The 19,348-nt window shown below is 46.2% G+C and overlaps 1 protein-coding gene across 1 annotated transcript; it reads left to right on the top strand.

Moving 5' to 3' along the window:
* Positions 1-5,160: 5,160 nt before the first annotated feature.
* pck2 (phosphoenolpyruvate carboxykinase 2 (mitochondrial)) lies at positions 5,161-14,226 on the top strand. Its single transcript, XM_071485780.1, has 11 exons — positions 5,161-5,454; positions 7,669-7,881; positions 7,999-8,183; positions 8,418-8,488; positions 8,877-9,012; positions 9,086-9,273; positions 10,250-10,412; positions 10,495-10,710; positions 12,682-12,819; positions 13,022-13,117; positions 13,209-14,226. Exons 1-11 carry the CDS (start codon positions 5,423-5,425, stop codon positions 13,676-13,678), a joined length of 1,908 nt encoding a protein of 635 aa, XP_071341881.1. The 5' UTR covers positions 5,161-5,422; the 3' UTR covers positions 13,679-14,226.
* The last annotated feature ends 5,122 nt before the right edge of the window (positions 14,227-19,348 follow it).

Here is a 19,348-nt window from a genome sequence, read left to right as displayed (position 1 = left end):
TGTCAGTGCTTTGATAGATTTGGTGAACTGTGTTAGTGTATCATTGTATTTTGGAAGTGTGTGTCTGTGTTTAGTTACACTGCGTGAAATTAACTGTTTGGGGAATTGTGTGTTTCAGGTGTGATGTGTGCTAACAGTTTTGAAAAAGTGTTTAAGGTTCTGACAAACGGGTCATAGCGGTTGTAAAAAACTGTAATAAGACACCTTCAACATCTGCAGCTCCACACTGTATCCACCAGGGGGCGCTGCTGCTCTTTGAGTGTGTGTGTGTGTGTGTGTGAGTGTGTGTGTGTGTGTGTGTGTGTGTGTGAGAGTGAGTGTGTGTGTGTGTGTGAGTGAATGTGTTTAAAGTGTTGACATCGGTGTGTATGAACCTGAGCTGGTGGAGTTTCTCTCTGCTGACACATTTACAGACACACAGCCTCTGGTGTCGACACACACAAGCATGCACGCACGCACACACACGCACTGCAGCACTGTAACACACCACTGATCTCTACCAGCCCACTGCCTCAGGGGTCTGATGTCATATGACCTTTGACCTGGTGCAGTGTGGATAGAGCTGTGGCTCACACAGTCCTGTTAAATCCTAAAACAAATACAGGATCCTGATTGGACAGAGGAGGCTCATCTCACTATTACAGTGTGTAAACACAGATACACTCAGTGACATCACATCAGTCTGTCTCTGCTGACTGGTCCTTTTAAAGTGTGCTACATAAAACATCTGTCTGGGGGCCATCTGATAGCCGCGTGGTTACCACATGAGCGCAGCAGTTTGACTCCCGACCAGCCTGACTCTTTCCTGCATGTCATTCCCCCTCTCTCTGCCCCTCTCCTGTCAGTCTCTTCTGTCCTATTGAATATTAAAAACAAAAAAAACATCTGTCTGAACATCTGTTGTCGTCAGTCTAGGTTGGACCCACAGGACAAAGGGCGGACATGTTTATAGAGTGAGAACCATCAGTTATTGATTAGTGATTTGATTAAGGGAGTGATAAAAACTGTCATGAATGGTAATCTGCTGCGAGAGGACAAAGGTTATGATGAAGAAGGGTGGGGTGGGGGTTGGGGGGGGGGGTGTTGACTGATGTGATCACACCCTCCTCTGTTACTTGCTGTAACCTGTAACAGTAACAGTAACTAATAGTAACTAATGGTAACCAACAGTAACCAAAAGTAACTAACTGTAACAAACAGTAACTTACAGTAACCAAAAGTAACCAACAGTAACCAACAGTAACCAACAATACCCAGCAGTAACCAAGAGTAACTAACAGAAACCAAAAGTAACCAATATGAACTAAAAGTAACCAAAAATAACTAGCAGTAACCAACAGTAACTAACAGTTGCCAAAAGTAACTAATAGTAACCAAATGTAACTAACAATAACCAACAGTAACTAACAGTAACCAAAAGTAACTAATAGTAACCAACAAGAACCAACACTAACTAACAGTAACCAACAAGAACCAACGCTAACTAACAGTAACAACGGTAACCAACAGTAACTAACAGTAACCAACAGTAACTAACAGTAACCAAAAGTAACCAACAGTAACCAACAGTAACCAACAGTAACCAACAATAACCAGCAGTAACCAAGAGTAACTAACAGAAACCAAAAGTAACTAATATGAACTAAAAGTAACCAAAAGTAATTAACAATAACAGTACACTGTCAAAAAATGGCCTGAAGGAGCTTCCTCGCAGCTGGAGGTGTACACATCATCTGCATTCTGCACTCATCTATACTCTGCTACATAAAGAACTGTGTTGACAACGTCACAGTCAACAAACACATCTGGTTGTACCCCAACCAGAAGTCCTGGATGACAATGGAAGTGAGAACTCTCCCCACGGAGCGCAACATAATCTTCAGATCCGGCAACAGACCCCTTTACAGTCCGGCCAGAGCCAATCTGAAGAGAGCCATCAAGATTGCTAAGGTAGCCTACAAGAGGAAGATAGAGGACCACTTCACTAACAACAACCCACGGCAGGTGTGACATGGCATCCAGCATATCACAATTACAAGATCAGCAATCACATGACTGTTGGAACAGATGCCTCATTAGCAGAGGAACTTAATTGTTTCTTTGCTCGCTTTGAGATGGACGTAGCAGAGGCAGTTACAGCATCCGCACCAAGCTCCACCAACCACATCCTCATGGTACAAGCGCATGATGTGAGGCGAGTGCTTAGAGTAGTCAACCCAAGACAGGCTGATGGAGTGACAGAAAGAGTGGAGTGACAGAAAGAATGTGCAGAACAGCTCTCTGGGGTCTTCCCAAAGATCTTCAACCTGTCGCTGTCTAAGTCCATCATCCCACCATGCCTGAAGTCTCCCACAGTAATTCCTCTGCCAAAGAAACCTCCCCTCAGCAACCTCTGTGACTATCATCCAGTCGCACTCACCCCAGTCTTCATGAAGGGCTTCGAGAGGCTGGTCCAACAGCACATCAAATCCAGTCTCCCAGTCACCTTTGACCCACAGCAGATTGCCTACAGAGCAAAGAGTTCTACAGAAGATGCCATTGCCACTGGGTGCACACTGCACTGTCCCACCTTGAGCAACAGGGGAGCTATGTGAGGATGTTCTCTGTGGACTTCAGCTCTGCTTTTAACACCATCATCCCAGATTGACTGGTCACAAAACTTGCAGACCTAGCACTTTCCCAACCCCATCTGTCACTGGATAAGGGACTTCCTGACTAACCGCTGTCAGATGGTTTTTCAGCTCTCGCTGCCTCAGCAGAGCAGTAAACATATTAAAGGATCCTTCCCACCCTGGACATCATCTGTTCAAGCTGCTGCCCTCTGGCAGATGCTTCAGGTCCATCACATCACGGACAAACAGACTTAAGAACAACTTTTATCCCAGAGCCATGCATGACCTGAACACTGATGCTGACCTGTGGGTCAATCTGCACTAATCACTACAGTCACTTTAATACAACACTGCAAATGTCTACATTTAACTGCACCTTGTACTGACTTACTGTATTTTGTATTTGTATTGTATTTACTGCATTTCATGTCTCATCCGAGGTTTATTAGGCTTATTATGTTATGCTTCGTGGGATGTCTGATGTCTTATGACTCATAGTTTTTACAGGTGATTTTTAATTACAACATTATGTGTGAATGCATTGTTCTGGACTGCTGCAAAAAATGTGTTGTACTCTGTACAATGGCAATAAAAGGAATATAATCTAATCTAATTTACAATAACTAACAGTAACCAACAGTAACTAGTCCAGTCCTCTGACCTCCAGGATGGGGACATGAAGAACTGGACTAAGAATCTCCACCTGTGGTCTCCATGTGTAACAGTTAAATGATGAAGGTGGAGCTGTACAGGAGAGACTCTACACAATTATTCTGAAAACATGGTCTATTCACTGAGGTTTTAAAACTCATTAACAGTTTCATTAATCATTAGATCGTTTCTTAGAAATAATTTATTTTCCTTCTGTGACATTTGTAGGGGTTGAACATTGAGCTGAGTGAGATCTTCAGTGCATGACAGCGAACAGACACACACAGGGAACACACAACACTGATAAGCTGTAGTTTACAGTCATACTGTTTGCCACGGTGATCCTGAACACACCACACTCTCAGTTGTTCACTGACAGGAAACATATTTTCATGGCGTCTGTTTCTTCTGTGCTCAGTGCTGAATGTCGCCTTTTACTGGACTGCAGTCATGATCTTTTAGCATGTATACATTCATTCACAGTGAGTGTGTGTTTGTGTGTGTGTGTGTGTGTGTGTGTGTGCGCGTTATCTATGTGCACTGGGAGTCTCTATATCAGAGACCATGAGACAGAGGCTGAAGTTTAACCAGTAGTTGTATCTCTGTCTATCTACACTACAGTCTACTGTCTACCCCCACCCTCTGCTGCACTCTCACTGTGTTTGTATGTGTGTGTGTGTGTGTGTGTGAGTGACCCCTCCCCCAGTTCCCAGAGAGAAACATTAACAGGAAACTCACTGTTTAAAAATTCAGTGAAACAGGCTAACATGACAAAATTATAATACAACTGTTGCACAACTGTGACACAACTGTAACACAACTGTAATGCAACTGTAACACAACCGTCCCACAATTGTAACATAACTGTTACACAACTGTAACACAACTATAACACTATTAGAACACAACTCTCAGTCATCAGCGCTGATGTCATCAGTGCTGATGTCATCAGTCTCTATCTCTTGTTAAATGTTGTTGTGTTGTTTTCTGAAGGTGTGTGAACTGTAACACCTTGTTTCAAATCAAATCAAATCAAAGTACTTTAATGATCCCAAACTGGGAAATTGTTTCATGTTGTGGTTCTTCTTGTGTTGTTGACCTGAGTGAACTGTTACACTCTGAGGCTTTTCAATGATCCATTGATCAGCAGGTTTATCGATAAAGGTAATAATTGTTACTTCAGCCCTAAAACAACACTTATTATTTTCTATTTTACCATGAAAATGACTTGAAACAGTTTAAAGTCAAAGTCACTCTGAACGCAGCTTGAAGACTTGTTGCTTAATTTAAATATGACAAATAGAAAATCTGTTATTTGTTGAATTTAGTTCTGTTCAAGTTTGGATGTCTTAATAAAGTTTTATCATTTCACTGGTTCTTATTGCCCCATTGAGACATGAACACATGAAGTAAACAAATACACATTAAACATGATCAAGCAGAGAGCGCTTCACTTTCAGCTGTTTTATAAATGAGTGTTAATCACAGTGTGTCTGTCTGTGTATAGGTGTCATCAGGTTCAGGTCAGACCCAGAGACCAGGTTCAGCTCATTATTGTGTTGTATTTAAAAGAAGTAACACTGAACCTCTCCCTGGAGTGTCAGCTAACACAGGGCAAACAGTACTGAGCAATTTAAACACATACAGACAGAAATACACTGAAATAATCAATGATCAATCCATGAAGCAGACTGTGGAGGTTTCCATAGCAGTTTCATTAAAAACTTTAGTTCAGAGCTTTATGAAAAGTTAAATCTTCGTCCTACACAAACCTTCACTCTGACCTGGACCTGGACCTGGTTCAGAGCAGAGTGAAGGTTCTGATCCAGCTGTGTCAGTGGGGGAGGGGTGGGGGGTGGGGGGGCTCATGAACCCTTTCCGTTTGCTCGTGTTTCCGGGTTGAGTCTCCACGCTGGTTGTCGGTGCAGCGGCTGTGAAACTTGCATCAGCCGGTGGGTCGTGGTGTGGAGGAGGAGCGATGCCAGTGTGGACAGAAGCTGAGGAAGCAGCGGCCGCCTCATCCCCGCGTGCAGCGGCGTCCAGGTGTTCGGGGGGAACAAAGTGCAAAGTCTGAGGGGCAGACATGAGCAGAGAGCGGCGGTGACGGCGCGGCTCACTTCACCTCCACCTCACCTGCAACACGGTCCTCTGCAGCCACCATGTCGAGTCTTCTACTGGGAGTCCTCCGGAGGTGAGTCACCGGGTCCGGGTCCGGGTTTTTATTCAAGTCGCGTTTTAGCTTCGTGAACTTTATTATTAAACTCGGCTCGTTAGAGACACGCAGCTGAGTTCGTGATCCAGCTCCGTGTTTCACCTCATATACACAACGATCACACAACAAACACAACGATCACACAACAAACACAACGATCACACAACAAAGAGCAGCTCGGTCAGCCTGAGTTCAGTGACTCTGAAAGTGAATCGTTCTGTAGTTTGAGGCGCAATGAACTTCATTAGATCATTCACCACATCATTAGTGACCTCATCGGTGGAATTGTTGTTGTTGTTGTTGTTGTTATTGTTATTATTATTAATATTATTATTATTGTAGAGAGTCAGACATCTGTGTGTTGAGGAGTCTCAGCTGCTGCAGGTCCCAGAAGCTGGTCAGACCTGATCCCAGAGGTGTCAGATCTAGACACGTAGACTCTGAACACCAGCTCAGTAGTAGGTGATTTTAAAGAGAGACCACGTGACACCACGCCAGGACGTGTGAGTTGTGTTTGTATTTCTGCTTGAGAAGCTGCTGATGAGCAGCCGTCACTGAGCATGCGCCGTGTACTCTCCCCGTACTCGCTGTACGGACTGTGAGGCAGCACGTGTTCTGGTCCTGGTCTGGGCTCCAGGTAGACTCTGCCCCCCAGGGGCTGTTGACCAGGATCCGTCAGGGCGGTGCAGGGGGAGTGTAGGCGTGTCGGTCTGTGGTGTGTGACGATTGGTTTGCTGATGTGGAGGTGTGTGTGGAGGAAAACCTGTTCAACTGGAAGTGACTGGGGGGGGGGGCAGCAGATACCAGACCAGGCTGATCTGTGTCTTCATGCTCCGCCTGTTCTGGTCTGGACTCTGTCCCTGGATTCATGAGCCAGCTCCTGAACCTCAGAGGTCCCTGTGCCCAGCTGCAGAGGAGACTCAGACCGGGTCCCAGTAAACTCAGTTTGTTAAGTGGAGGCGGGCTGGAGCTCATCGGGTGTGGGGGATGGGTGAGGAATGAGGGGGCGGAGTCAAAGGCAGCAGGGATGAATGGGAGGAGGGAGGGGGGTGGGGGCAGAGTTCATCGGAGTCTGTTCAGGGTTCAGCTTTATAATGCAAAGCAGAGACCGCTCCTCCTGTCTCTCCTCCTGTGTCTCCTCATTTCTCCTCCTGGCTCTCCTGGTGTCTCCTCCGATCTCACCTCCTGTCTCCTCCCCTCTGGTTGACTCCTCTAACCCTGATCACCCTGGACGTAATGGGCGGCACCACCCTGATGGTTATAGTAATGAGTGACAGGGTGGATGACTGGAGCTAACTGAGTTAGTGTGAGGGAGATGGAGGTGACTGAAGGAGACTGGCTCAGATCAGCTCCTTCTGTCTCCTGTCTCACCTCCTATCTCTCTGCCTATCTCTTCTTGTCTCTCCTCTTGTCTCTCCTCTTGTCTCTCCTCTTGTCTCTCCTCCTGTCTCTCCTCCTGTCTCCTTTTGTCTCCCCTCCCTTCTGGTTGACTCCTCTAACCCTGATCACCCTGGACGTAATGGGCAGCACCACCCTGATGGTTATAGTAATGAGTGACAGGGTGGATGACTGGAGCTAACTGAGTTAGTGTGAGGGAGATGGAGGTGACTGAAGGAGACTGGCTCAGATCAGCTCCTCCTGCTGTTATGTGACTGTGATGAAATGTGGTCCTGACCTTCATGGTCCCCTCAGGATGAGGGACTGTGGAGCCCCTCTTCTGACAGTGTGATGTGTGCAGAGCTGCTAAGCTTTACTGCTGAATGTTAGAGATGCTAACACGCTACATGTGAATTTATACTGCTCATTAGCATGTTAGCCTGTAGCTCAGTCCTGGTCTGACTAAACCTGAAATTGGTGACATGTCACAATCCATAGACATGAGGTGATGTTAAAGTCAGCCTCATGATTCAGTTCCCTCCCCCTCACTGGTCATCATCTGCTGACTTAGCTCACCTGTTCTCAGCTCTTTGCCCCCTCCCTGTCAGTTACCTGTTATCTGCTGCTGGAGCCCTTTGTGGGAGCCGACCTGATACCTGTGTGTGTGTGTGTGTCTGTCTTTGGGACCTTGTCTGGTTTTAACTTCTCAACACCAGTAGTCGTCATGGGGTGGGGTGGGGGTGGGGGGTGGGGGTGGGTTCCTGTACTGATGTCCAATGATGTGTCAGAACCGTAAAAACTGACTTTCTCTCACAGACAGGGTGGTGTTGGGGCCACTGTCAGGGTCCGGTCCCTGGCCTCCGTCTCCTCTCTGCCCCCGGCGGTGGCGGAGTTTGTGAAGGGAGCGGTGGAGGAGTGTAAACCCGCTGGTGTACAAGTGGTGACAGGAACAGCGGAGGAGACGGCCAACATCCTTGCAGGTCTGGAGAAGGAAGGGATGGTCAAGAAGCTTCGCAAATATGACAACTGGTAAAGGCTGCACACACACACACACACACACACACACACACACACACTCACACACTGACACACCTGTCCTCACGTGTCCACACCTCCTCTGACATCACTACTTCATTCTGTCTGCAGCTGGTTGGCTCGGACTGACCCAAAAGATGTGGCTCGGGTGGAGAGCAAGACTGTGATCGTGACCAAGAGTCAGAGGGACACAGTCCCAATCCCTGCGGGGGGGGTGAAGAGCCAGCTGGGCAGCTGGATGAGTGAGGCGGAGTGGCAGAGAGCGAGACAGGGGCGTTTCCCCGGCTGTATGGCAGGTAGGGAGCTGGGTGAGGTTGTCCCCCTCTGATGAGTTCGTCCCCCTGTTGTTAATTACTGTTTAGAGATGTTTGATCAAATGTCTGGACTCTGACATTAATGGATTATTAATATAGAAATATAGAATCATCTTCTTCTTCTTCTTCTTCTTCTTCTTCTTCTTCTTCTTCTTCTTCTTCTTCTACTTCTGTTGTAGCACTGATGTGATGTCATGCCTCTGTCTCCTCCTGTAGGTCGGACCATGTATGTGATCCCCTTCAGTATGGGTCCTGTCGGCTCAAGTCTGAGTAAATACGGTGTTCAGGTAGTGACCTCCTCTGATGTTCAGAGACAACCATGTGACACTGTGTCATAGTTACACTGTTGTGTTGTAGTTACTTGTAGGCTCAGGTGGGGGGGGGTCTGCCTCAACTGGTTGGGTGTTAGAGAGAGAGAGAGAGAGTGAGAGAGAGAGAGACCCCCCCCAATGCATTATGGGGAATCCCCCAGCAGTCTAGCTCTACAGCAGCATAACTATGGTTCAAGACATACCTGAGCCACCCCCTAAGCTTTATCAAAGAGGACAGTTTGAAGTCTACCTCTCGAACCCACAGTGGGAGTTGGTTACACAGGAGAGGAGCCTGAACACAGGTGTTGTGTTGTAGTGAATGCAGCTGTTGTGTTGTAGTGATGACCGCTCTGCTCTCCACCAGGTGACTGACTCCCCGTATGTTGTGGCCAGTATGGGTATCATGACACGTATGGGTACACCTGTCCTGCAGAAACTGGCTGAAGGGGTTGAGTTTGTCCGCTGTCAGCACTCATTGGGACGACCTTTACCCCTCAAAGGTAGGCAAGAACCATAAACAAGTTCTGTCACTGCTTTGAACAAACTTTATTAACCCCCTCTGTTGCTCTCCAGCTCCTCTGGTCAACTCGTGGCCCTGTAACCCAGACAAGGTGCTGATCTCTCACCTGCCGGACACCAGGCAGATCCTGTCCTTTGGCAGCGGCTATGGGGGAAACTCTCTCCTGGGGAAAAAGTGCTTCGCCCTCCGCATCGCCTCCCGCATCGCCAAGGACGAGGGCTGGCTGGCAGAGCACATGCTGGTGAGGACGGAGGAGTGGACCTGAGTCCACAGTCCTGTAGAGTCTGCTGACAGTGCAGGACCCTGCCTTCTGCAGCTTTTCAGACCAGTTCAGACCTGTTCACACCTGCTCACACCTGTTCAGACCTGGTATTTACATTGTCTCAGGTGATCCGATCACAAGTGATTACAATAAGTTCAGGTGTGAACGCATCCAAGACCACATTCTTAGGTGGTCCACCTGTGTACACATTCCTTTAGCAGTGTGAACATGAATGTGTCCTTGACGACATCTACTGACATCCTCTGAAGGACCGCCTCCAGTACTGACGTCCTCTGACAGTCTGATTTGTCCAACACAGTTTCATCATGAAATGAAAATATTTAACTGTTAATAATTATTAAAACTTTATTTCACTGTAGAGCCACACACACACACACACACACACACACACACACACACACACAGAAGCACATGAACAACAGTCCCGTCTGTCTGATTAGCTAAAAACAACACTTTCTTGGATCATTGAAGACACGTTAATACCAGGTGTGACCAGGTGTGACCAGGCCCTGAGGGTGGTGGAGAGGTGTCTCTGTGCTGCTGGAAGGAATCCGGAGAACTGGAACCACCACTGCTCTAAATGTATAATATATTAGTTATAATAGTTATATAGTAGTTATATTGGTTATATATTATTATATGTATGTATGTATGTATGTATGTATGCATGTGTATGTGTGTGTGTGTGTGTGTGTGTGTGTGTGTGTGTGTATATATATATATATATATATATATATATATATATATATTACAAGGATTCTGGTTTTGATCATGAACAGGTTTTTGGCCTCTCCAGTGTTTAGTTATTGATTATTTCATATTCCTAATAATATGTCAGGTGTGTATCACACTGTTGTTTCCAAAGTGCTCGTCCCTGATGTTTCTGACTGACAGCTCCAGATCCATGATGTCATGACTTACATCCTGTCCTCAGATCCTGGGCATCACCAACCCTCAGGGTGTGAAGCGTTACGTAGCAGCGGCCTTCCCCAGTGCCTGCGGTAAAACCAACCTGGCCATGATGAAACCGGCTCTGCCAGGCTGGAAGGTTGAGTGCGTGGGAGATGACATCGCGTGGATGAAGTTTGACAGCCAAGGTGAGGAGGAGGAGCCGAGCCCACGCTCACAGACTCCATATGTGATATGTGAGTTTAATGCCGCTCCCTGACGTGTCTGCAGGTAAACTGAGGGCCATCAACCCAGAGAACGGCTTCTTTGGCGTCGCTCCAGGAACCTCAGACAAGACCAACCCCTACGCCATGGCCACCGTTGCCAAAAACACCATGTTCACCAACGTCGGTGAGACCAGCGACGGAGGAGTGTGGTGGGAGGGACTCGACCCACCTGCAGCTGGGGTCACGCTCACAGACTGGCACGGCAAAACCTGGAAACAAGGTAGTGTGAGCCTCAGAGAGGTTTCCATGGAGACGTATAGAGCTGCTGGTGTCCGTGTTTGTTTCTGCTCACAGTTACAGGTATCAGTCTCAGTCAGGTGACAGGTCTCGGTCTGGAGGAGGAGGAACATCCTTCATCGATGATGGACGTGGACAGTCTGTCTGACTCCAACATCTCCCATAGTTCACCGGGTTCAGATCAGCTGACAGTGAAGCTTGTGAAGCCATTGGTGATCCCTCCCACCAGGAGAGACGTGTAATCACTCACAACTACTCTGTATTGATCTGCAGTGACCCCTCCCTCCAAGGGGACAGGTGGACCAGAACCATGGCAGCAGAGTGCCCCCCACACCAAAAAAGGGCTCCTGGATCCCCTCACTGTAGAGGTCCAGGGTTCAGACCTGGACCGTTCTCTAGGTGTACACCACACATGACCTCGCCCACCTGGTGAAGGATGACTCATCTGACCACATCACTTTCTCCACCTCTCTGTAGACCAGTACTGAGGTTCTCTGCACCTGGACTCTCAGATGTGGATTCAACTGTGTAATGAGGGTTCATCACTGCAGCTCTATGATGACATCTGATCACAGAGCTGCTCGTCCTATATCACATGATCCTTGGTGATCACATGCTCCACAATGATCACATGGTCCACAGTCATTCATGGTCATCTCATGATCCACAGTCATCACATGATCCACATTGATTACATGATCTATGTTGATCACATGATCCACAGTCATCACATGATCCACATTGATCAGGTGATCTGTGGTGATCAGGTGGATCCATATACAGGATTCAGACAGTCTACAGCCCCCTCAGGCCAGACTTTGGTGGTCTGTGGTCTGTGATAGTCCAATAGAGGGCACCAGGACCTCTACAGGCTAGCACAGTCCAGACTACAGGACACATCTAGAGTGACGAGAACAAGCTGAAGGACATGTCTGAACACAGTCTCTGCAGCAGGTTCTCAGACCAGTACTCAGACTGACTAGAGTCTAGAACTGGGAACAGTCTACGAGACCTAGACCTCTACATTAACAGTCCACAGCTCAGCACTACTCCTGACCTCACCTCATTTTAGACCTGCACACCCATGGGTGCTCAGAGGGAGTATTTGTTGTTTAAACATTGTGGACGCTGGACTATGACCACTGTGTCAGTCTGAGACCAGCAGAGACCATTGTGTTGCTCCGCTCTTGGTTTTAGAGGGTCAGGGTTTGAGCTCTGAGTCTATGACCATAAACCTCTCTTCATACCATCTGAGGACTGAAGGTCCCTCTGGAATGAGGACTTTATCCGGTCAAATCCTCACACTGAGGCTGGTACCTGGTCTCTGGGCCAAACTAACACCAGAATCTGTATAAACAGCACCATCTAGTGGGGGCGGGTGGTACACCAGTTTTCCCTTCATCACCAGTGTCAGGTCCAACCACCACACAGACTCTGCTGTACTGTGACAAACACACCCAACACACACACACACCAGGGAGATCTATAACTCAAGAGCTGATTTTATACAATGCATGCTGGGTAGGAACTTTGGCTGGCACTGCAGTCACATGACATTACACATGACATTAAAACGTTGTGGGATTGGGGTGGCTGTAGGTTCTTGCCTCCAGCTGCACCAACAGGAACCACCTGATGACAGAGCTCTGTCCTGATTGGCTGAAGGCTTCACTGACTCACTTCTTGTTCTGTCTGAAGAGGATCAGCTCTGTATACAGTTCTCTGACGGATCAGATCATGGAGTAGGTTCTTCTCACCCTCATGTCATGTCCTGAGCCAATAAACATGTCTGTCTTGACATTGTTGTTGCTGACATCTCCCACCAAATACTGTGATTTCAGGTTTAGGTCATCCAGGTGTTTTCCAAAACTACAGGAGTCACATGACACATCATCATCATCAGATCACTGTGGCGTTCAGTAACATCACCACTCTGTTGTCTCCGTGCAAACAGGAAGCTCGACACCCTGTGCCCACCCCAACTCCCGCTTCTGTGCCCCGGCGGCTCAGTGTCCCATCATCGACCCCCAGTGGGAGAGTGAGGAGGGGGTCCCTATTGACGCCATCATCTTTGGGGGCAGGAGGCCAGAAGGTCAGAAAACACACCTGAGGAGCTTTTACCTGACAAACACTTTGGTCTATGGTCTTTGTCAGGGTCAGATTTTTATGCCTCCAGGTCATCCGTGACATTTTATATCCAAAAAGTCAAAGGTCACACTCTCTGTGACATTATGATGTTGTGTAAAGACACCTGTGTGACCTGTGTGTTTGAAACGTGATGTCGATATTGTCAGGAGTCCCCCTGGTCTACGAGTCCTTCAACTGGAAACACGGCGTCTTCGTTGGCGCTGCGATGAGGTCAGAGGCCACGGCTGCTGCTGAGCACAAAGGTATAGATACACACCTGTGATTCACCTGTGGTCTCAGCTCCTCTTCATGTCTTCAGATCAGAATTACAGAGCGTTTAATGTTTCCTCTCAGGCAAGGTCATCATGCACGACCCATTCGCCATGCGGCCGTTCTTCGGCTACAACTTTGGTGACTACCTCGCTCACTGGCTGAGCATGGAGAGCCGAAAGGCTCCCACTCATCTGCCCAAGATCTTCCACGTCAACTGGTTCAGAAAGGACGCCACCACTGGCACCTTCCTCTGGCCGGGCTTCGGTGAAAACGCCCGTGTGCTGGAGTGGATCTTCAAGCGCTGTGGCCGGGAGAGGGATGACGAGGCGGCCAAGAAGAGCATCATCGGCTGGCTGCCAGAAGATGGCGCCATCGACACCAAGGGCCTGAGCGGCGAGGTGGATATGGGAGCCTTGTTCGACGTGCCCAAGCCTTTCTGGCAGAAGGAGACCAAAGAGCTGAGAGCCTACTTCACCCAGCAGGTGGGAGCTGACCTGCCGGCACAGGTGGAGGCGGAGCTAAAGGCACTGGAGGACAGAGTGCACAAGTAAATACCTGGTGACCAGGGGGTGGTCCCTGACAACAGGATCAGAGTCACTGACTGGGTTTAGACGCACACACACATACACACACAGTAAAGTGGTGGACTAGATAATCCAGGTTTGGTTTGATGCATAGAAACATAAAAAAAATTAGGTTTTTTGAGACATGCCACAGAATATAGAACATACAGAACAGAACATAGAACTTACAGGAGGTGGAGGATCAGGGTTGATGTAAACACAGTCAGTGACTCCTCAGTCAGGGATCATGGTCTTGGAGAAGTTAATCTACTAAACAATCTCTACCTGTTGGACACTACTTCACACTGATGCTGCGACACTGACAGACTGGTGCTGGTGGGTGGGGGGGTCGACTCGGTCCAGGCTGCTGATGTTTACAGGCTGAAGCACAAAGAGCTTTTTAAGCTGAATTCTGATAATGAAATGAACTTTGACCTGATGTAATAGATTTGACTCTGATTTTAAGTTCAGATGATGTTTACACTCAATCTGTGACATGTTGGACCAATAAATGAGATGATCAGGTGTTTGTAGAAGCTGTGACAACTTTTTATTTGTGTGTGTGTGTGTGTGTGTGTGTGTGTGTGTGTGCATGTCAGTGATGAAGCCACTCTGTCATAAGTTTTTTTTTTTCAACATGACCATCTATCATTCAGAAAACATTCCTTGTTGGTTTTTCACTGGAGCAGAGGATTATGGGTAACCAGCAGAGTGTGAAGCTGCTCTGAAGGTCCAGGTCTGGACAGGTGGTTATCTTCATAACTTGTGTTGTGTGACCTCTTTAGCTGCTCGTCTCCATGGACACAGAAACAAATGCTGAGAGATGGATCCTTTCATGTTAAATAATAATTATTGTCATTGATGATCCTCTGTCTCTGAGGTGTTGAACAGTCTGATGGCAGTGAACAGAGGATTTCCTGAACCTCTCAGTCCTGCAGCAGAGAGATGAGACATTGGCTGCTGCTGTAGCTGCTTCTCTGCTCTGAAGGATGTTGTGGAGAGGATGGTTGGTGTTGTCCAAGATGGCTGCATCTCACAGAGCAAGTGTCTCTCATCAACAGTCCTGAGAGAGTCCAGACTCCTCCAGTCACAGACCCAGCCTTTAGAAGCAGCTGGTCCAGTCTCCTTGTGTTCTGGTCTGACCTGCTGCTGCCCCAGCAGACCACAGCAGAGAAGAGGACTCTCTCCACCACTGACTGATAAAACGTGCAGCATTTCACTGCAGACGTCAAAGGACCTGAGCTTCCTGAGGAAAAAGAGCTGGCTCCGCCCCTTCCTGTATGCGTCATCTGTGTTCAGTGACCAGTCCAGTTTACTGTCCAGGTGCACACCTAGGTATTTATCAGTGTGCACCACCTCAGTGTCCCTCCCTCTAACTCTGACTGGCTGAAGTGTGGCTCTAGACCTGTGAAGGTCAGAGATCATCTCCTTGGTCCTGGAGGTTCAGTAGGAGGCAGTTCTTGTTTCTCCATTCACTGAAGATCATCATCAGATCCCTGTACTCTCCTTCCTGCCCATTCCTGCTGCTCACCCTGTGGTCTCAGAAGATGGAGAAGCAGCTGCTCCAGGGTCTTCATGATGTGTGATGTGAGGGCCATCAGTCTGTAGTCATTTATCTCAGCTCGGCGTCCTACTTTAGGTACCAGAACAAGACATGATGGGCCTCATTCACCAACCATTCTTAAGAAGAAATTTCTTCTTAAAAACCATTTAAGCACTTTTTAAGAAGGTTCTGACATTCACCAATGTTTTCTCACACTTTTCTTCTGTTCTACAGTTATGTAATATTATATTATTTAAATTACAATAATAATTTTGTCATTTATAATATATTTTTATTTTTTTTATTTTACAAAGCATTATGGTCTTTAAAAATAAATGATTGCTACACTAACACTTCACACCAATTAGAGTATGTTAAATAAGAAGCATGCCAACCATTAGTTAGTGACTGTCGCCTTATTTACAGGCCAAAAGTAGGCATATGTCATATGTCATATTTACTGCTGCTGCAGGATACTGCAGATTGTGCCCTATGGGGGGTGAAGGTACTGGCTGCCAGGTTCCAGGCTGCTCCTCAGAGGATGGTTGACTCAGCAGGTGTTCATCTGAGAATAAATGATAAATTAAACCTTTGTAGTGACCTTTATTTGTGAGAAATGTCTAAATTTAAAATACAAGTAAATCTTTTTAAACACAATGTTGTAGATGTGCCTGTAGGACATGCTCATTATAAATGATATCATTAAAGAAAAAACAGAGTACCCTCTGATTCCTCTGGGAAAGTAGATGGACAAAGAGGAGATGAAGGCGCTAACTCAGGGCCCAGGTCTGTGTCCAGACATTCAGCTGATGGCACACCTGATAGTGCCGTCTCTCAGATGATGGCCCCGATGTACTGGTCCAGCTCAGACAATTCTTTGGCTGGTGTCCCCCTGTCCTCCAGTTCCTCCAGTGCTCTGTGTCTCTCATCTGAATTTTGCAATGTTTTTTTTGTTTTTGTTTTTTTTTTTTTCATCACCAGGTGTTTACTGATGTCACCAGATGCTTTTTAAATGAACTCGCCCTGTGTTTTTCACAGCCAGTAAATTTGATCTGTAAGCATTACTCTCAGCAGTGTGGTGTTCATCTTAGCAATTTCTGCAAACAAACTGTTGAGGCTTGGTGGTGGGTCTGCATGCAGCCTGTACCTTTGAAATACTTCGACGTTGACATCTGGTTTTTAATCCTGTCTACAAAACTCACAAAATTTCTTTTGTTTAAACAATTTACTTTTTGGTAAATTTCTGACACAGCTGACCCACAGTTTTTGTGACAATCAATCAATCAATCAATCAATCAATCAATCAATCAATCAATCAATCAATCAATCAATCAATCAATCAATCAATCAATCAATTAAACAATCAATCAATCAATCAATCAATCAATCAATCAACCAATCAATCAAATACTTTATTGCTCCCCAGGGGGAAATCAGGTAATGTAACAGATGCTCCATCAAGAATAGAAGTGTAACAGCAAGAACATAACTTCAGAGGTAAAGAATAAAGACAAATATAAATATGAATACAAACATAAAATGTCCTCAAATTATGATGTAAAAATATACAATATAAATATGAATGTAACAGTATATAGGTGGTTAATGCCCACTTTTAAAATTGCACTCATTTGAAAAATTGCACACAAGAATGAAATAAGTCCAGTTCAGTTGACTCTAGTCGTCGGACCCTCTGAGGGATAAGTCGAACCGTTTGATGGTCACAGGCAGGAATGACTTCCTGTGGTGCTCTGTGGTGCATTGTGGAGGATTAAGTCTATCACTGAAGGTGCTCCTGTGTTTGACCAGCACACCGAGGAGTGGGTGGGAGGCCTGGTGAGTGACAGGTGACAACAGGTGATGACAGTTGATGACCAGTGAGTGACGGTTGATTACAGGAGATGACATGTGAATGACAGGTGACAACATGTGAGTGACAGGTGATGACAGATGATGACATGTGATAACATGTGAATGACAGGTGATGAATATAACTTAGATTAAAATGTATATAAGTGAATTTAATATCAGCTCCTCTGATGCAGACAGGAGAACGTACTCTCCTAAATACCTTGTTGTGTTTAGAGCATCTTTTCTCCTCAGTGGTTTGAGAAGGAGACATGTTGTTTATTCCTGTTAAACTAGAGGATCAGAGCCCCTCAGAGCAGAGCCCCTGTCTGTGAGTCATTCACCTGCATCTGTAAACTGACCTGTAAAGTTGGAAAAGATCTGGATGGTCTCAGCTTTTCCCTGCTGCATTGCTTCATGTTCAGGCCTGTTGAAAACAGAGCTGGGGATGTAGAGTGTGTTAAATAAGCCAAATACTACTATGATCTTTTTTACTCATTTCAATAAGAGAACGTGAATAAAGTACAAGAAGAAAACTCCTCTGCTTTGAGGCAGGTCAGGACCCCCCCACATTAACAGCCTCCTCCACACTTTATTTTATTTATGTCAGAGTCGGGATCAAATATTTTTCTGGACTCTGAAAACAGAAGCTCCACCTCGTACTCAGTGAATTCTTTCCTCTTGGTTTTGCCATTTTCCTGACTCTGAGGAGAAGGGGGGGTCCAGGCATTTACACTCATTAACGTATTAAATTGAAGGTGGGGAGAGGCTGGAGAGTGGTGTTCGTGCATATGCACTCAATTCCAAGTCAGTTGGGACGTAAAAATCAAATGTGTGTGGAATTCTGCTTCCAGCTTTGTGCGAACGTCACTTTTCAGTTGGAAGTCTACACAAGGCTTTGTACATGAGGTCCAGACCTTTTCTGTTTGTTTCTGCTGCTGTGTTCCCAATTCTAACTCAGTCACTGTGGCTTTAACTGTGTCTCACCTGTTCACTGTCTATAAGTGTGCATTAATGTTCATCGTTCCAGTTCCTTTGGTCCTCTCTTTATCTCCCTGTTTCCATGGTGAACTGCAGTATCAGAGCCCTTTAGATTTTCTCATTCAGACTGAGCTGACTCAGATCAGATGTTGAGTTCAGTCGATTGAGTTCAGGTTAAAGGCTCAGAGTTTGTTCAACCTGTTTTCTGAAACAGGCCTCAGGTGTTGGATGGTTTGAGTTCAGAAGAAACATTTTTTTGTCCATTACTATGAAACAACCTGATAAAACACTGTAAACACTGTAAACACTATAGCTGTAAACACTGTAGCTGTAAACACTGTAAACACTAAATGGTAAAATGGACTGCTTATATAGCGCTTTTCTAGTCTTATTGACCACTCAAAGCGCTTTACAACGTTTCACACACACATACATACAGCACTTACATCTACAGTGGAGTGCTTCTAACATTCACACACACACTCATACGCTGATGGGACAGCCATCAGAGGCAGTTTGGGGTTCAGTGCCTTGCCCAAGGACACTTCGACATGTGGACCAGAGGGATTGAACCACCGACCTTCTGATAAGTGGATGACCTGCTCTACCTCCTGAGCCACTGCCGCCCCACTGTAGCTGTAAACACTGTAGCTGTAAACACTGTAGCTGTAAACACTGTAAACACTGCAGCTGAAAGTCAAACCCCCATCAGGTGGAGGAACATGTGAGGTGGAGGACACACAGTAGTGTCCAAGCCTTTGTCCACACCCCATCACTGAAAAGCTGCTCATCTGGTTCTGTTAGACATTGGCTAAACATAAAATATACTACTACAAATATAAAATACATAAATATAAAATACACTACTACAAATATAAAATGCACTACTACAATTACAAAATACCCAAATACAAATATAAAATGCACTACTACAATTACAAAATACCCAAATACAAATATAAAATGCACTAAAAAGACAAATAGATTTTGCAGCATACTGACTTAAAAGTGATTACAGTCTTAAATACATATACAGTCTAAATGTTTGATATGTCTCTTGAAGGAGGCATCTGCATTTATTATGATTGCACTCATTAATTCAGGGTTTTAACTCGTTCACCATCTGGGATGTGAGGATGGCCAGAAATCAGAGAGACAGAGTGAGAGCTGCTGCTGTGAGTGCTCGTGTAGGATCACAGTGGCCTTGAAGGATGAGGATGAGGAGGGGGGTGTTTCAGGCAGCAGCATCCCTCCTCAACACCACTGCTGAAAGCTCGCAGCACCTC

This window comes from Trachinotus anak, unplaced genomic scaffold (assembly GCF_046630095.1).
Source record: "Trachinotus anak isolate AG129_WGS33_773 ecotype Australia unplaced genomic scaffold, CSIRO_AGI_Tana_v1 ptg000009l, whole genome shotgun sequence".
Classification (NCBI taxonomy): Eukaryota; Metazoa; Chordata; class Actinopteri; order Carangiformes; family Carangidae; genus Trachinotus; species Trachinotus anak.
Note: the sequence above shows the minus strand (reverse complement) of the source record. Positions and strands in the feature narration are given on the sequence as shown.